This window comes from Astatotilapia calliptera, chromosome 14 (assembly GCF_900246225.1).
Source record: "Astatotilapia calliptera chromosome 14, fAstCal1.2, whole genome shotgun sequence".
Lineage (NCBI taxonomy): Eukaryota > Metazoa > Chordata > Actinopteri > Cichliformes > Cichlidae > Astatotilapia > Astatotilapia calliptera.
The window spans coordinates 1,905,726-1,923,905 of NC_039315.1; the positions used below are offsets into that span (position 1 = coordinate 1,905,726).

The following is an 18,180-nucleotide window of genomic DNA, read 5'->3' on the forward strand; positions in this document are numbered from 1 at the left end:
TTTGTCCAGTTACAGAAAAGAAAACAGACTTCAGATTGTGACTCTGTGATGTCTGTTTGAAGCCTGATGGTGTTGGTTTGGATCAAACTCGTCCACGGCTGCTAAAAGCACAGCCACAGGCATCATTAAACAACTGTTTTAATTTCACAGGGACTTAGTAACTTTCTCTTGTTGCCATATACAGCACTTTAACTCTCTCTCAGCATCTGTTGCATTCAGCCTGTCTTGGCATTATGGAGATGAGCTGGTAAAGTGTGTCTTTGCTCTGGGAAGTAGGTTAAACCAGCTCCTTCCAGCCTCCACCCAGCTCTCTAATGCACAGAGATGGCAGTTGGAGGGAGACAGAAGGAGGAGGAGGACGAAGAAAGTGGGGTGAGGGAGGGTGAAAGGGAGGTGACATAAGAGGAAGAGGGGAGAAAGGAAGCAGAAGGTTAATGAGGCCTGAGAGGGGGAGCGAGGGGAGGAGAAATCAATTTGTGCAGCAGAAGGCGAACATGGAGAGAGGACGGGGGGGGGGGGGGGTGACGCAGCACCGCCGAGCTGCTGTAGCAGAGTTTAGATACTTAAACTTCCTGCTCACGGTTTCATCTTCTGGAAGTAGCTGGAAAGTAAAAGTTTGGGCACCAAACCTGATCAGGCAGTAGTAGTGGATTATCGATTAGTTTGGTCTGGTGGTGCAACAGAGGAGAAACTGCAAATGGTACAAAATGGAGCAGCACGAATGCTTCTTTGTTGTGCGATGTTGTTAACTGTAAACTTCATGCTTCACTTGGATTTATCTGAAATATATCCGCTCAGATTCTTTCTGTATTTTGTTTAGAAAATGCGTTTCAGTATATTTATAATTGAGCCATTTGTTAACTTTGTAATATACTGTATTATTTAATTGGTTCAGTCTGTTACTGTCTTAGAGCAGGGGTCTCAAACTCGTGGCCCACGTCACGCCTAGAAAAGAATCATCTTTATTATCCCACGGATAAGAAATCTCGGTTACAGAGCTCTTACAGCACGGGAAAATAAAATATAAAAGGAAGACACAAGGTGGTCCTATAAACATAAGCAACCAAAGTTTGTATATACAGGTAACAATGTACAGAATATGTATAGAAAAATTGAGAAAATTGTACAGAGATTTGTATGAAATGTACCGTAAACAAACAAGCTGGTGAGTAAGACGACCAAAGCATGTTAAGCTGCGTCACAGAGTCTGACAGCTGCTGTAATGACCTCCTTCCTACTGCTGAACGAGCTGCTCGGTGTTCAGTCTCATGCAGGGGTGGGAGGTGATGTCCGTGATGGATGTTCGCTTAGACAACATCCTCCCCAGCCTGCTCGATGGACCTCAGCGGACAGTCCAGGACAGAGCTGGCCCTCCTGACCAGTTTGAGTTCCCCCCGTCCCTCTCTGCCACTCCACCATGACAGCAGACCACAGCATAGAAAATCGCAGATGTAAATGTTATCAGCGTTTACCCGACACTGATAACATGATAACACACGCCAACGACAGGAGGCATCGTTGTGCATGTTTGACTGCTGCAGGTAACAAGGATCAGAAACTAAACGAGCACAGCACCCTGACCTCACCTGGAGCAGAGCACCTCTATAGAAGAACCGGTCAACTACCCATAAACTACACAGTACGGACACCTCAGCGTTTTAATTAATGAAGGAAGACAAAATGAACAAAGACTATGTTAGTTGGACGTGTTTCACTGTTAACAGTCGACTTAAGAAGCGAACGAGATGCTTTGGGATGATTTTAGTTAAACTCGCCACGCCCCGCCCTTCACAGAGGGGGCGCTGTCTCGTTTTAAAATTTACATTGTGAGATTATAATATTATCTTATGCCACGTTATGCCCCCGATTAATGATTGTGAAATTATTATGTAGGTTTAGTTTGCATTATTCTCCTGAATTAGAGAAGGTGAAACTATTACTGATCGGTATTACATCAGACTGCTGATTTATTGTGAATGAATGATATTGTTTATGATGCATTATACTGCTGAGTTATAAGAAATGCTGTTTTCAGAGTCAGGACTTTGCTTTTTCTGATAGCGGAGGAGTCAGAGCACATTCCACGGGAGCTTCACTCCTGCTGTTGTTAAAGGCAGACGAAATAGGGAGCCAAGGCCATAAGTCAGGCTCGCTAGGAGTTAGTGAATGATTAGGCTTTTACGACTAGGTGGGGGTCAACGGTGGCTATAAGAGTTTGAGTAATGCTCCACCATTTGGAGATCGATGCAGTCGGTGGGCAGTGTTCATCTCCCCACGAGTGTGTTCATTAAAACCATTGTTTGACCGAAGCTCTTCTGGGCCAGTGTTGTGTTTGTGCTCACCCTCAATATCTGAACCCGTAACAACATCCATCCAGAAATCAGCACTAAAGATCGTTTAACACATGAATAAAGTTATCCAACACAAGCTGAACACTTCTTTAACTGAATCTAAAACTTTAACACTTTTTATTATTAAAATGTAAAAGAAATTTAGGATTTTTTGAGCCACAGATTCAAACTGATGTGAAACATGAGATTATTCAAGAGCAAAGGTTTGTTGGTCAAAAACACCTTTAAATGTATGTTAGTGTCCTTTAAGTCAACATTTCTGTCATGTCAGGCTGACATAACACCACACAGACGAGCACACACACACACACACACACACACACACACACACACACACACACACACACACACACACCTTGATATGATGTCCCTCCACGTAACGCGTTGCGTCTCTGAAGAGACGGTACATGACGAAACCCTGAGGGTCGATGCTGTCGATCAGAGGATACGCCGTCTGCACACGAAAGGAAGCACAAAGCATGGATGCAAAGAGCTGATTTAATGTGTCGTCACGCCTCAGATTAGTAAATAAGACAGAAACACGCTCCTCTCCCCCCACGTGAGTTCAAAGTGGTACGATCCCATTAAAGAGGGCCAGCCCGTGTGGGAACAGCAGGAGAGGGAACTGTAAGCCGTCTCTATGAGCAGCTGCTGAAACGCTCACCATGCCGGTCTCTGCGGTGAAGACGACGATCTCGTAGAGCGGCGCCACCTGCTGGAACAGGTAATCGATGCCCGGACGTTTCTTAAAGCGCCAACCTGTTGCCAACTGCAGAGAGAAAGAGCAGCTGTTTAAACACATCTGGATTGAAGCGTAGGGTTTCCAGCTGCTGCTCATCATGAACAAAGTCCTGCAGCTTTTCCTGCACTTTGGTGGACGCGAGCAGTTTGCTTCCCTTTCTGAGTTTCTCTGTTTATCATAATAAAGTTCGATCACATGTTGTTAAGAATACAACACAACACAGTGTCTGCGAGACCAGAAAAGAGTCGTTAATGAAGGTTATATGAATCGTTTTGCAAAAGTATGAAGGCGTGAGGCACCGACAGCTGCAGGAAGGAGATCTGACAGCCACTGTCTGGGCACGCTCAGAGGTCGTGACCTCGTCACTCAGGCTGCTTTCAGTTAAACAGATAAAACAAGCTTTGTCCCATTATCACCTGTGTGTGTGTGTGTGTGTGTGTGTGTGTGTAACAGGAAGGAAGGCTGACACGGTCCAGCAGGTGAACGTGTTTGCCTGCTTTAACCGGCGGCAGGTGTTGGCTGCTGCGCACCTGTCAGGTAAGAGGCGTGTTTTACACGAGTGAAAAGGAGCAGACACTGAACGAGCGGACAGGTGGTGGACACGCCTCCAGCACATCCTCCACCTGTCTCTCCTGAACTGTAACCTGTTTGTTAAAGGATCATTTCAGGATTATTCAGTCTTGAGGAGTTCACTGTAGCTCTTTGTGTGTTTCAAGTTTAAGGGAACGAGGACAGGAAACAAGGACAATAAGAGGCCAAACACAAGCTCGCAGCAGCTTTCTAAAAAACAGCAGGTGAGGAGCCCTGGAAGCAGGAAGCTACGTACCACAGCTCTAACTCGGGTTTCTTTGTTGGCGACTAATGGAGTTCATCTCCTGAGACACTGTTTGGCCAAACAATTAATATCCATTCTCTTCCGTTTATGTAATTCAAGGTCACAGGGGAAGAGCCTATCCCAGCTGTCTCAGGGTGGGAGGCGGGGCACACCTTGGCCAGGTCGCAGGTCTGTCACAGGGATAACACAGCATCCATCCCGTTTTGGCTGCAGCAGGTCTCCTTTCTAGAAATCTGGCTAAATGTATTAGACCCTCCAAAACGTGACGATCCAGAGTTGCAGTCTTACACGCCTCTCTCAGCTTCTCACCTCCTGTTTTCCTCCAAAGGCCCATCAGAAAACATCATCTACAGCTACTCTCAGTACCATTGGTTTAGGTGGTCTTGACTCCAAGTCTACTTTATACAGATAAGGTGCTGGGATCAGGGGTATCTGTAACTGACAGATTATAATCTGTGGGGCTGGTTGTAAAGGATCAAATACACCACGCTGTTGCTTTGCTCCGAGTTCACACCTCTGCAGAGCTGACAGAGCACTGACAGAGCATGCTTCTTCTGCCTGCTGATTCCTCACCTTCATAACGTTCTGAAGGAAGTTGGAAAAACTTGACTAATTTAACTTTAACAGTTTTCAGTTCCGTTCAGTTTCAGTGGGATTGCTGCAGTGTTACCCTCCAGCTTCTCATTGGACCGTTTATAATCGACAAAGGCTGTAAAGCTCTCGGAGAAGCAGACGTACCGACCACTCCGGGTGCAGCAGGACGTCTGTGAGCTCCAGCACCAGCGTGTAAGGAGGCTGGTAGTACGGCTCCTTCAGAGGGTCGGGGAGCAGCTTCGGGCTCGTGGGCTCGATGATCATCTGACATCATCAACGAGAGACAAACAAAGACGAGGTCACAGAGAGCCTCTAAAAGTCCGAAACAGGTAATGCAATAGTTCAACTGGCTGCACTAAAGCTGGGTCTACACTTTAATCAGATCTTAATTGTTTGACTCTCATGAAAGTTAGTTCTGGATGTTTCCATGCACCGACGCTGGCTGGACTCACCTGTCTGTAGTCCTTAAAGTATTTGTAGGTTCTTCGTAACTGTTGGATGACCGGAGGGTCTGAAAGAAAAGGGAAAAGTGCTCAGTTACATAAGTGAATTGACTGTGAGACGGAGGCTGACGGTGCAGGAGATGATCAAAGAGGAGGCGGGACTCCTCTGTTAGCTGCTTAGAGCCCATTTAAAGCCGACAGATTACCGAAAGTGAGCACAGCTGTAGTTCTAATGGCTTCTGAAAACTACAATTCCCTGAGGGGACGCAAACAGCTGATAAGATCTCAGCGAGTGCGCGTGGAGCTGGACTTCCAGCCAAGCCAAGCCGACGCTGAAGCCGCAGGTCTCCGACAGCTCGGCAAACATCACGTTCAAGTCATCTCCTCAAAAAGCAAACGACCATTGAATACGGAGGGGAAGATCTATTCTGTTGGCTGCGATTCCCTTCTACCAGTTTTGAACAAACCAGCAGTAATTTTGGGGGAAATGAGACATTTTAAGATCTTTTTATTTTCATCTTTTTCTCATTTTTATTTATCGAGGTTCCCACGGGAACCCTGGTAAATAACAGCAAAACACACAGCGTCCATGATCTTCTTCATACATTTCTGTGAGATGGCATTGAATGTGATTATTATGTATATACTTGTATTAATTTGGCAATTTTTAAATTCACTTTTAGCTTTAACAAATACTGGAGTAGCAGGAGGAGATCTGATTGGTCAGAATAAAACCCAAAGCTGAGCTGACTGGTTTTTATCAGCGTGGTGATCGGGGAGACGATGCCGAGTCTTCGTGCTAATGACTACTAAATAACAATAACTCCATTTCCCATGGGGTGGTGGGCTCATTACTGCACACCTCTATCCTTCATCTCCCTCTAAACACAAGCACTGAGAGACGCACGCTGTGTTCCCGAGGGACTCAGTCCCCCAGAGTTCATTGCAGGAAGCGAGGGAGCCATCTGCCTGATGTGATGACACGCTGAGGAGGTGGACACACACTGTGTGGAAATATGTACATGTATATATGGTTAATAATTAGAGAGGGGCGGAGCAAAGGAGAGAGTGCATGACTCCAAATTAGAAGGTCAAGCATCCATCCATCAAAACACGGACAGCAAAGATGGAGCTCAGATTCCTTATCGTGTTCCACTCAGCCTGTGAAGACGAGGTCTTCATTCCCACGGCACCGCTCTGCTTTGTGTCATTAACAAGAACAGCAGATCTTTTAAACGAGGACGGGAAGGCAAACAAAGCAAGCTTAGAGCAGGCAGTTTTCAAAATAAAAGACCCTGTGGAGACCTGGATCACTCCGCTCGAGCTCCAGCAGTGAGCCAGTCCTCATTAAAACTTTACAGCAGAAATAAAGGTGTTTACAGCCTAATTTCAGCATTCAGGTCCTGACAGCAGCAGAGAGGCTGACGTTTCCCTACAAGCCAATCACATTTATATTAGAGCTGACATCACGTGGCCCGACTGTGACCACCGTCTGAGCTCAAACACCGCAAAAACAAACCTTTACTGTCATTTAAGAACTTCAGTAATCCTGTCCTGTCTAGATCACTGTAGATTACTTTTCACTGTTTGGACCACACAGCTGGACCGTCTCTCATATTCTTGCTTCCTTAATTGGCTTCCAGTGAAATCTGGTATTTATTTGAACATTTATAAATAATGTGCAACACCCTACATGGCTCCTGCTTATATCTCAGATCTCCTCTGATCTTATTCCTGCCTCGCCGACCATCTAATCCACCACGTCCTTTTATATCCACATTTTGAGGTTGGATCACTTTGGAAAAGACTTCCTTCTTCCATCGGAGCTTCATTTTAAACATCACGCTAGCTCAGTTTGTTCTGGTTAGATCCCCTGTACTGTTGTCTGTGTATATGTTGGTAATTCTTCAATGTTTGCTTTTATCCAAATAATAAAATACTGTAACTGTATCCAGATGGCCCCGCCCCTCCCTGAGCCTGGTTCTGCAGGAGGTTTCTTCCTGTTAAAAGGGAGTTTTTCCTTCCCACTGTCGCCAAAGTGCTGCTCATAGGGGGTCATATGATTGTTGGGTTTTTCTCTGTATGTGTTATTGTAGGGTCGACCTTACAATATAAAGACCTTGAGTTGACTGTTGTTGTGATTTGGCGCTATATAAATAAAGTTCAGTTAAAGATGTCCAGAAGTAAACAAGGAGATGACCATGCAGGGGAGACTGACCACATTTAAATCTGGTTTCTGTTTCGATGTATACTCATATACGCATGACATTTACAGACATAAAAAAAAAAAAAAAAAAAGACAAAATGCCAACAAATATCCAGAAATATCCACAAAATCGAGAAAAAAGTCCAGACAAAATAACCAGAAAATGAGACCAAAACACCTGCATTAAGATCCTAAGAAGCCCAGAAATAACAGAACAAAAATCAAAACCATGAAATGGCCACAAAGAGACAGACAACAAACTCTAAGACACACAATGACCTGAAAGGAAAGATAAAACCTCCAGTGAGGTTTTTCCTGCTCTGCATGAGCATCTGCAGAAACACGAGTGTTCAGATTATTTGTGACAACAGCTAGATTACACACGGGGGAAAGTAGTGTGTGATGTCAGGTAAGGGATGTCCATCTTTTACATACAGGCTGTGGGGTGCTAGCAAACAGATGGTGTGAGAGTAATGAAATAAAAGAGGAGCGATAATATCCTCGAGGCTGAAGAAGAGGATGTTTACGCGTGCAGGCAGCGTGGGGTGTAAAGCGTGGCTGCTGAGTAACCTGTCCCCTGGGAGCCCCACCAAACACACCAGGAAAAGTGTGTGTGTGTGTGTGTGTGTGTGAGAGAGGGAAATCTAGGACGCCAGTGTGTGGGGATATCCTCCACAGAGGGGAGGGGGATTAATCTGGGCTTTTATCATGTTAATGGAGCAGAGGAGAGGTGATGGAGGTGGTGATGGGGGAGGAATCTGTCTTTCTGACAGTTTCTACGACTGAGAGGAGGAAGGTGGTGTTCGAGGCAACACCAGGATGTTAACCACATTTTACTGGATTACACTGGAATTTGTTTCAGTTGTCAAAATGCAGCCAAAGACACACCAAAGACTGGTTTCGCTTCCTAAACGAGAATATTTTCCCTTTCTTGACTTTTCTTTCGTTTATGAGGTGGAAACATGCAACACACTCCAAACACGGCCTATTCTACTGTTTCCAGCTCTGAAACAAGCTGTTTTAGCACCACCTTAGATGACCCTGTCTCTATGACCTCACAAAGATCCAAGAGAAGAGAAAACAATCTGAATCTGAGTGTTAAGAGCAGAGAAGCTCAGTAAGTTTTTACTGTTTCTGAAATAAAAAGGTGGGGGAGGAGGAGGTATGATGAAGGCGACAAAGAGAGGGATAGAGGAGTAAGGGGATGAAGAAAGAGTTAAAGAGGGAGGTGTGTGGAGAGATGGAGGTCTCTGGCCTTAAACAAAAGCCACAGTGAGGACGGGCATCTGCTGCACAACGCCACCTCCTCCTCTTCCTCAGATATCAATCGTTTGCTTTCTCTCCGGGTGACAAACGACGGCACGCTGTGGCCTCTTCAATGTGTTCATACGAGGCCCCCGGGCTGACTGCGAGGGGTTATTAATGCTCCGGCAGCAGGACGCAGTACGAACGTGTCAGGTTCAAACACCACGGAGGGCTCGGCGTGGACAGAAACACTGTTTTTAGGCTTTGAGCGCACAGATCCACCAACGTATGAACAGCAGACATCCAGGGGACATTTTTAGGGCTCAAAGAGCTGCCCACTCACAGTGTCACAATATGAAGCAATGTGAATATGAAGTGCATTCTGGGTAAATGTTGAAGGCTCATATCAGAGTGTGGGACAGGTGGCAGGACGTGAGATTTCCCCCTTTCCACCATCTCCAAGTCTAGTCTGTCGCTCTGAAGGTAAAACTTTGCATTGTGTGTGCGAGGCGTGTCACATGCTGGTTGCTATGGTATCCGACGCTCCTCAGCATCACAGACACAAATGCCGTCACTTGGCACGCGAACAGATTCTGCAGCCAAATGTGTCCCAGAAGTCCCATTCGCACATCCATCGCCTCACTCACCTTCTGCCGCTCCCTGAGGAGGAGGAGGAGGAGGAAGGTAGAATATAAAAGAGGAGTGAGGAGGATGAAAGATGTGGAGGCGCGTCTCCCTGAGGGGTGGTGAACTTTTAGGTTGCTCCCTAAGCTAATCAGGGATCATTTGCCCCTGGTTCCTAAGGTCCCGCAGGTCATGATGTGCATGAATCCACCACTCATCACCATTCTGACATTTCTTCTTCTCCTCGCTGTGAATACATTTACAGCCCCTCAGACCGCATGTGAGAACTAATGATGAAGGTCGGCTCTTCTTCAGCATCTTCAGTGTTCGTCATAACTGATGGTCTGCTGTCAGAGAGCGCCAGCAGCGATTTCTACTCCTGAAGCAAACCGGCTGCAAACACCAACGAGCAGTTTTCTCCTTACAGTCAGTATTAATTAAAACAGCAATAAAGTCCTTCTGCGTGCACAGCTAAACGTGACGCAGATCAGTTTTTGTCCGCTTCCATCTGCCGCGGGTTCGTTTCACGCGGCGACGGCGGCGCTGAAACTGAAGCCGACTGAGCTTTGAAGCCTGCAGACTTCTGTTTCACTTTGTTCTTGCTTTGGTGCATGGATGTGGATTTAGATGCATCTGTGCGGCTAATGCTGTCGTTCACTCTTGTAAAAGGTTTGAATTTTCCTGTTTGAATAAAACGGACAACTTCTAATTTAAAAGTTTAGTTATTTTTTCCACTATAGATAAAATATCGAATATAAATCTGACAATGATTTGTGCTTTAATCGTGCAGATTAACAGCTTTATGTAGAGACGTTAAACTCTTTTCTCATGTCTGACACACTATTCCGAGGACACGGAGGGAAAATGATTATTACCTCTACAAAACTTTCTATTCTGCACAGAAACTTGAATTAAAAGCAAAGTTTTGTGTATAAAAACAGTTTAAGAGTCAAACTGCTGGTTTAAGAAGATAAAACTGTGACGTGGGGAGCTGTCCACACTGTAAATGAGTGTGTGGTGGACAGCTGTGAGCGTCACATCAGCCCGGATCTAATCCACTCATCAATACTCAGTGTCCCTGAGCTTCAGTCCAACCTCGTCCTTCTGTTCATCAATCAATCGATCAATCCACACATCCTCCCTCTCTCCCGTCTGTCCCGACCGGTTCCAGCCTCGGCATCGCGAGCTGCCGACCGCAGATGGAGACGGACAGGCAGAGAGGGGGCGAAGGCGTCACCCACAGAGGGAGGAGAGACGGAGGTTTGCAGCCAGATGAGGACAAAGTGGACCTCAGGGAGCGATTTAGGCTGGAAAGGGAGGACTGGAGGGGAGGAGGAGGAGAAGAGGAGGCAGATTGGACCCCCGGGAGGAAGAGATATTGACCATCTGATTATTAGGTTTAATAAGCAATCAGAATAGCTTTTTAAGAAAGAGAGCAGATCAATGTGAGGAGCAGAAAGGCCAGAAGAATGAAGATTTACTCTGTTTACATCATGTTCTTCCTCCTGCATGTAGAAATGATGCAGCTCTGGGATTCACTCTCCATTCACTTATTGAATTTACATGAGCCACACATGGAAGCCGTTCAATCTTTTATAGATATTAATCGTAAGATGAACTTTGTCATCTTTGTTTCTAAAGCTTGGAAAACACGTCAGGAGAGATTATTTCTTTATTACTTCATCTGTAAATTAAGCTGCTGCTTCAGTTTTATAAACATCTTGTGAACCTGTTTGGGCGGAGCATGTAGTTTTCTGCACGACTCAGCAATAAAATCAAACCAATAATGACTGACGTGCATGAAGAGGTGTGCAGACGAGCATCTCGGATTGAGCAGATGAGCTACATCAGCAGAGGACCACACCCCGCCCCCGTCAGTTATTTAAACCCTGCAGCCCGTTACTGTGACCACGCACGGCCACTTCTAAAAGCTAAAGGTGGTCCAGCCTGCTACTGGTCATCTGTACGTATGCAAACCTACTGCTGCACAGAACTGCACCTCAGCTAATGAACGCAGCTTTCCACACCTTCAGCATGCCAATGGTCTCCACATGTATTTTTAGCACTACTCCCATTATTCTGTCATCTTGTTAAGAGGCAGCGGGTTAACGGAGGCGATGAGCTGTAGTCTGTCTCGCTGGATGGAAACGTGTGCATTTGTGCTGACAGGCAGCTCAGGGGTGGGCGGGGTGAATGATGGGGCATATGGATGACTGGAGCAAACACACAGAGTGAGAACAGTTGGCACCGAGTGATCAATCATTCACACAAGCAGAGAGCGCCTCAGCTGTGAGCAGTAAACACAGTTTAAGATCAGTTTAAATGTGAGCTCGAGCTGAGAAAAAAAATAAAAGGTTTACACTCACCTTTGTCGAACTCGTCTGGAATCTGTGAGGAGGAGCAGAAAGGAGGTGGTTACAAATCTGCTCTCATCAATCACGTCTGCTCATCAGAGCTGTGAGGGCAGCGTAAACATGCAGCTCCACATCGGTCTGCTTACTTACACGTGTGCTGATACACTGCAGAAAATAATTTTTATTTTCTGTTCATGACACAGACCTCAGGTCAGACAGGTACTGATCAGCTGATTATTAGCTAACAGGATTCAAATGAGATTTACTTATAAACAAAACAGCAAAAAGCTCAATAAAGTCTGAATAAAATACAATAAAATGCATTTATTTATCGGGACAAAATAAAACAGAGGTAAAAATAAATAAAAAAACTATCAAGTATCACAGGTATAATGTATAATTACATTATATGACTTCTATGATTCATCTACAGCTTCATGACTTTTTCTGGGCGTAAAAACTACACAAAGATTTGTTTTTAAAAGTTCAATTTGAAATTGAATTGAACTTTTAAGAAGGAAAATCTTTTTAGAGACAGAAGATAAGATGATGAAGAGAGATCTGAAGTCGGATCTGTGATGAAGCCCTCCCCCTGGTGGACATGCAGAGTCACTGCAGTTACTACGCTGGACCACAGGTACGCGTCACTGACTCTGTTGGACTTTGCTCACTTTAAGACTTTAAGATTCCTACCAGCTGATGCTAGAAATGCACTTTATTATTTTAATTCGACTCTTTAATGATTTTAATGTAATTCTGATGGGCAGACCTGTGGGAAAAGGGTGGATGTGCATGAACCTCCTCTGGTGAAGCTCTTTTCTTTTTACAGAGTGGAGAAAATGGCTAATTAGAGGCGTGCAGATGCTCTCGTGCGGGGGTGAAGTGATGTCAGTTCAGAGGCGTGGAAGAGGCCGTTAAACCCTCATCGACACCTCGGTGCGACTGCAGAGCAGCCTGGGAGAGCGGGACGGGTTCCCACACTCCCCAAACTCGACGTGTCGAGGACAGAAAGTACAAAAACATCCCAGAATCTGAGCTGGCAAACGGAGACCACCGGCCGGACGGGATTCATCATTTAAACGTGTCGCGCTGGCAACAGAGAGCCCTCAAACACACACAACTCCACACAGACATCCAATAAAAGCAAAGCATTTCACTGCTCTAGTTTGTTTAACAGGCCAACCTGGCTGTGCAGGAACCTGCACGACTAGAACAGGAAGTCGTTTTCGGCGGTGGAGCTCACGTGTTCGAAACATCAGAACTATTTTTCTTTGTACAAACGTTTCATCCTTAGAAAACGGAGATCGCTCGAGGACCGTTTATCCCAGCGGTGCCTCGTTTGTTCACACACGCCGGCTCAAACTTTATGCCTACAAATCAAACGAGTGTCATCAAGTCTGGGCTCGTGGATTTTTGTTTGTTGTCATTTATGGCCAAAACCACGCTGCCCTCACACATGCACTGACCGTGTCACCCCTCCACACACAGACTACACCAGCTACGAAGTTACGTCCAGCGGCGCAGAGCTTCCCTCGCTGCAGAGCAGAATGTTGTGCTTCTGAAAAACACCAATAGCCCATAAACATCGTCCTAATGATGAGAACTTCTCATAACATTTATATCTGATATAACTGACGACCTCATGATTCCTTGAGTATGTAAAGACTTTACATTTTGTAGTTATGAGAAAGTCATTATGAAGTCAAAGGTTATCATTTCGCCTGCATGACTTACAGCGTGCCAAACCCTGTAACAGGCCAACAGCTTGTTCTTCAGGGACACCGGGAGCTGTTCCTGGAAGAAGCCTCGGTGCTCACCACTTCTCCCAAAGCTGTCTGAGAGCTCCAGCAGGCGGCTGTTTGCTGCTCTTAATTCATTTGTGCTTCATTGGATTTTTACCCCGACGGCCGCCGAGCCGACCGTAACGTGTAAATCTGTTCACAGTGTGTCGTCTGAAGGGTTTCTCCTCCTGACAGCCGGGTCGTGTGACCTCACGAGGGGGGCAGGCTAGCAGGAAGGCGTGAGAAGTGTGCCTCGGCTTTGAAGCGGTCCGGCCCGCCTGCTGGCTCGACAGGATACAGCCGGAGGCTTTAATGTGAGAGAGCGGTCCTTACGGCGCAGCACGGAAAAGAGGCCGGCCTGCGGTTCCCGTGTCCTCGCGGCGCTGATTTTAGAACATTTACATCATACTGACCACAGTGTTAAATAACAGCAGAGGGTTCCCACAGGTCCGCTCACGTGTGAGACCTTGCATGCAGACAAACCACAAGGACGTCCACAAAAACCCTAAAAACAAACCTGTGCGTGTCAGCGTGAGCCGCGGTCAGCAGCAGGTTTCCCCACGCTGCTTAAACAGCCAACGCTCTGGTTTAAGAGTATTTTAGATGTACTTTCACAGATTTACTCTCACACATTAACGGGGCCTCCATGTTACTCCTGCCATGTGCACTAACGCCCCCGAGCACCACCAGGGCGCTTTGTGCTGGGTTTCATGGTAAAGTTGGGCGATATCTAAAATTTTCCAGCAGATATTCATCAGTCCAATAAATGATGATAGGCGATATATTCGCGCAGGTGACTTTTTGATGGGCGGAGCAATGTAATCAAACCCCAAAGTCGCCCATCAGGGATTTCTTTGGCTTTAAACCAGATGAAAGAGGCAAACCTGAGGGTGTAACCAAAGGGCTGTGCCGCTGGTGCACGCGCACAGCTCCAGCAAACACGACTAACCTGCATGAGCATCTAGGTGTCCACTATCCGGCTGAGTATGCTCGGCTATCACCAGCAGAATAGCAAAGTGCTCTTGCTAAAACGGTTGAAAATTAACCCTGTCATGCATCAATCATGACAACCTCAATCAGGACTTTTTTCTTACATATTTTTTTATTCATCTTTAGGCATGAAAAAAAGATCTTTGAACTTCTAAGAGGTTAGAGAAATTTACTTTTTAATTTAAATAAGAATCTTTTTGTGCACCAACACTGGCTGTCCACTGTAGTGACCACCATGAAAGGGTTAAATGGACAGCTCAGGTGGACACAGTGCACGCTGGCTGTATCTAAATATCTGTCAAAGGAAATGATGTCGCATCATACTGTGGAAAAGGATCATCCGTTGGATTGCTGAAAACGTTTGGCGAACATGTGCTTCCAGGACGGAAATATTTAATAACATAAACAGCCCTGTTGCTCGTTTCACCACCGACCGCTTCTCTCAGCTTCAACCAGCATTATTGGCAACGACCGGTGAAAGGCTCAGCCGATCGGCAATAAATTCCAACCTGAACGTCCATCCCAAAGTTTTAATCGTTTCCTTTTGACAGTCCGGTCGGTTTCAGCAGACGAAGATACTGATGACGCCCCTCAGCCTCCTCACAGACACTGCTCACTCAAAAGTCCTCGGTGACTTTCTTCTCGAGTTACAGCATTGACAAGATTTTCAGAACACTTGACCTTTGACCTCGACATCACTGAGATTCAAACCTGTCTGAGATTTTCAGTAGATATCCCCCCACACCTTCAGTATTAATTTCACTCTCCTACGTCGCCTACCAAACTTGTGTCCATGCTGCCCGCCCACCGCGCGGGGTGACGACAACACCTCACAGCAGCAGGTAAAAACGTCTAAACAGCGAAGTGATCGTTTCATTTCATTACGTTTGTAGAAATGTGACATCGAGACGAATCACACCTGTGGTTTCAAACAGCAGGGAGATCAAACTTAAAACTGTGGAAAATAATTAAAACTTTATGACTAAAGAGCAGCTGACACACACACACACACACACACACACACACACACACACACACACACACACACACACACACACACACACACACACACACACACACACACACACACACACACACACACACACACACACACACACACACACACACACACACACACACACACTTACTTTCTGGGAAGTGTTTCCTGCATAAACACCTCTCCGAGCGCCGGCACACGCCGCCGTTAAATGCCCTGAAGACGACAGTTTGAGGATGAGGAGTTGGTAAGTGTTAGCGCAGACACACTGCAGAAGACGGGCATCACGGCAACATGAGAAGTGTGCCGTCTGATTGGAGCTCCTGACAGGAAGTCAGGTGAGATAAGTGTGCCCTTTGAAGAGAGAAATCCTCTCGTGCCGGGACAAAGCGAGCTCATCCTTCCCACATCCACACCTCAAACTGAAACTATCCTACCTGAGCAGACGGTCGATTCACATCCTGTCAGTTAAAGCTTGCACGGTCAGGCAGATCAGATTCTGAATTACTAAATGTACGATTTCTAATACAGTAAAATACATAATCAGGGTAAAAGAATGAAACACACCAGTTTCCTCCCTTCCAGTTTGGATCGTAGCTGATCCTGAGGTGGATGATTCACACGGAGATAAAGCATGACGCCTGTGCTTCAGGTGTCCATCACTCTCTGCACCGAGCTGTCTCAGACGTCCCGAGGTAGACGACCCAGCTTTGCACCAGAACACCCCCCCCCCCCATCTGTTTGCTTTTCATTTAAATTCAGCTCGAGCACATCTGTCTGTAAAAGGACACTTTAGAAAGCTGTAAGTGTGCAGTAATGAAGTGCAGAGCAAGTTTATGAGTCAACTGAAGACAAACGACTGAAGTTACTGCAGGCTTCAGTCTGGGGTCCTTTTCTCCGACGCTGATGTCCGCGGCCGGCTCTTCTGTTCCCGAGCTTCAAATACACACCGAGCAAACGACACGCTCACCTCTTTGTCACCAACAAAAGGATCCTAATGAGACTGAAGTGTGCCCTTTGAAGTGGCCATTAACGCCTCCAACAAAGATCCTGTCCCCAAAGACCAGCATCAAAGGAAACCGCAAAGCCCAAGCCAACCCCCTCCACCCCCTCTAATCTGACAGCTTGATCCAAGTCTTCAGCTGTTATTACTTTCAAAATCACCATCAGCTCAGATCTGTCACACACAGACACTGCTGATGTCTCCAGATGCTAATAAACATCTGTTTCCATCAGTAAACACTGCCCTGTATCAGTTCACCACAGAAACACATCTGGCTTGCCTTTCAGCTGGTTAGCAGCAACTGAGCTGAGCAAAGTAAGAGCGAGGGGACGATCTTATTACCGGAACAAAGCAAAGCTTCTGCACTGGAAAGGCTGGTTATCTGAACACAAACATGTATAATCTGAAGGCGAGGGCTGGAGCTGCGCATGTTTAAAACGCTGATGCTGCTCTCGCAGCCTGCTGAACATCTGGATCACCGTCTGGCTGGAAGTGCAGGTCGTTGTCCTGCTCAATCCTGTTACAGTATGAAAGCGGACAAAAGGTGAGATAAGTGTGCTGCTTCCTCTCCCACAGCGACACCTCTCACCCCTCCATCACGCAGCGAGCTGTTAAGTGTGCTCCTCACGCGACAGATGCCTGATTTGAATCTGAACAGGTGACTTCACAATCAAACACCGTCGCCTTAAAGCATGAGCACGACCACACGTGTGTGTGTGTGTGTGTGTGTGTGTGTGAGAGACAGCAAAACTTACCGTGTTTCCTTGTTCATCCACCGAATTTGTGCCTAAAAAAGAAGAAAAATAAAACAGTTTATTGCCTCCCTCCATTCTCTTCCACTTATCCTGGACAGGTCACCAGTCTGTCACAGGGCTAACACGCAGACAACCATTCACACCTATGGGCACTTTAGAGCAGGGGTCCCCAATCCCAGTCCACAAGGGCCGGTGTCCCTGCAGGTTTTAGACGTGTCCTTGATCCATCACAGCTGATTTAAATGGCTAAATTAGCTCCTCAACATGTCCTGAAGTTCTCCAGAGGCCTGGTAATGAACTAATCATGTGATTCAGGTGTGCTGACCCAGGGTGAGATCTAAAACCTGCAGGACACCGGCCCTTGTGGACTGGGATTGGGGACCCCTGCTTTAGAGTTACCAGTTAACCTGTCCCCACTAACTGCATGTGTTTGGACTGTGGGAGGAAGCCGGAGTACCTGGAGAGAACCCACAGTGTATCACCTGTTCAGGTTATTTACTAGATTTGAGGCAGGTGACACGCGCACTTCACAATAATGCTTGAACCTTCCAGCAGAAATATTAGCAAACACAGAGAAATCAATATTTGAAAACACGCGTGAGTAAACAGACATCACTGGTTGTGGTCGAGCAAAAACATTTTCCCATGTTTTAAAAATAAATGAGAGACGAAAAAAAACAACCAAACCATCCAATAACCAACAAGCACCAACAGCAACATCTCATCTCCTCCCAGGATGTTCGCTTGTTAGAAATGGTTAAACCACCACACCGTGCAGTCGCTGTTACACACATTTAAAAGCTTCATTTATTACATTTCCAGGTAGGTGCCCTGCAGGTTAAAGGTCAGGTTACAGATCTATTTATACTCATCAGAAGCGAGCAGCTGTGGTTTGGGCTCTCTGATTTCTGTAAGCCTGAAAAGATGAAACTCAGCGGTATCGGTGTTTCCTGTTTCAGCTGCGTCTTCTCCTTTGTCTGCACCGACACCGAGGTCGTTTCTGAGTCAAGACTGCAGTGAGGCCTGGGCCCTCAGGTGCTAGCACACCGTCAGAGGCTGTGGTGGCTTCACGTGCTGCTGGTAATATCACACAGCGCCACCTCAGCCCCGACACAGGAAGAGAACAAGTCGAACCAGAAGTTTTCAAACTGTCTCCCGCCGTATCTCTGAGCTTCTGTACAGACACATCGTTACAGTCGTGGCTTCAGCACAGTGCTAACCTGCACACTGCACCAGGTTAACACAACCAGAAAAATGACT

General features: G+C 46.3%; 1 protein-coding gene across 1 annotated transcript in view; it reads right to left on the minus strand.

Annotated features, from left to right (window-relative positions):
- The window catches only part of timm50 (translocase of inner mitochondrial membrane 50 homolog (S. cerevisiae)), a 28,301-nt gene that overhangs the window by 5,979 nt on the left and 4,142 nt on the right, over positions 1–18,180 (minus strand). The window contains exons 3-8 of the mRNA XM_026191967.1: positions 16,921–16,952; positions 11,407–11,428; positions 4,975–5,033; positions 4,667–4,786; positions 3,016–3,120; positions 2,707–2,805 (exon numbers count right to left, since the gene is read on the minus strand). Coding sequence (XP_026047752.1) covers positions 2,707–2,805; positions 3,016–3,120; positions 4,667–4,786; positions 4,975–5,033; positions 11,407–11,428; positions 16,921–16,952 — 437 coding nt within the window. The remainder of the gene's footprint in view (positions 1–2,706; positions 2,806–3,015; positions 3,121–4,666; positions 4,787–4,974; positions 5,034–11,406; positions 11,429–16,920; positions 16,953–18,180) is intronic.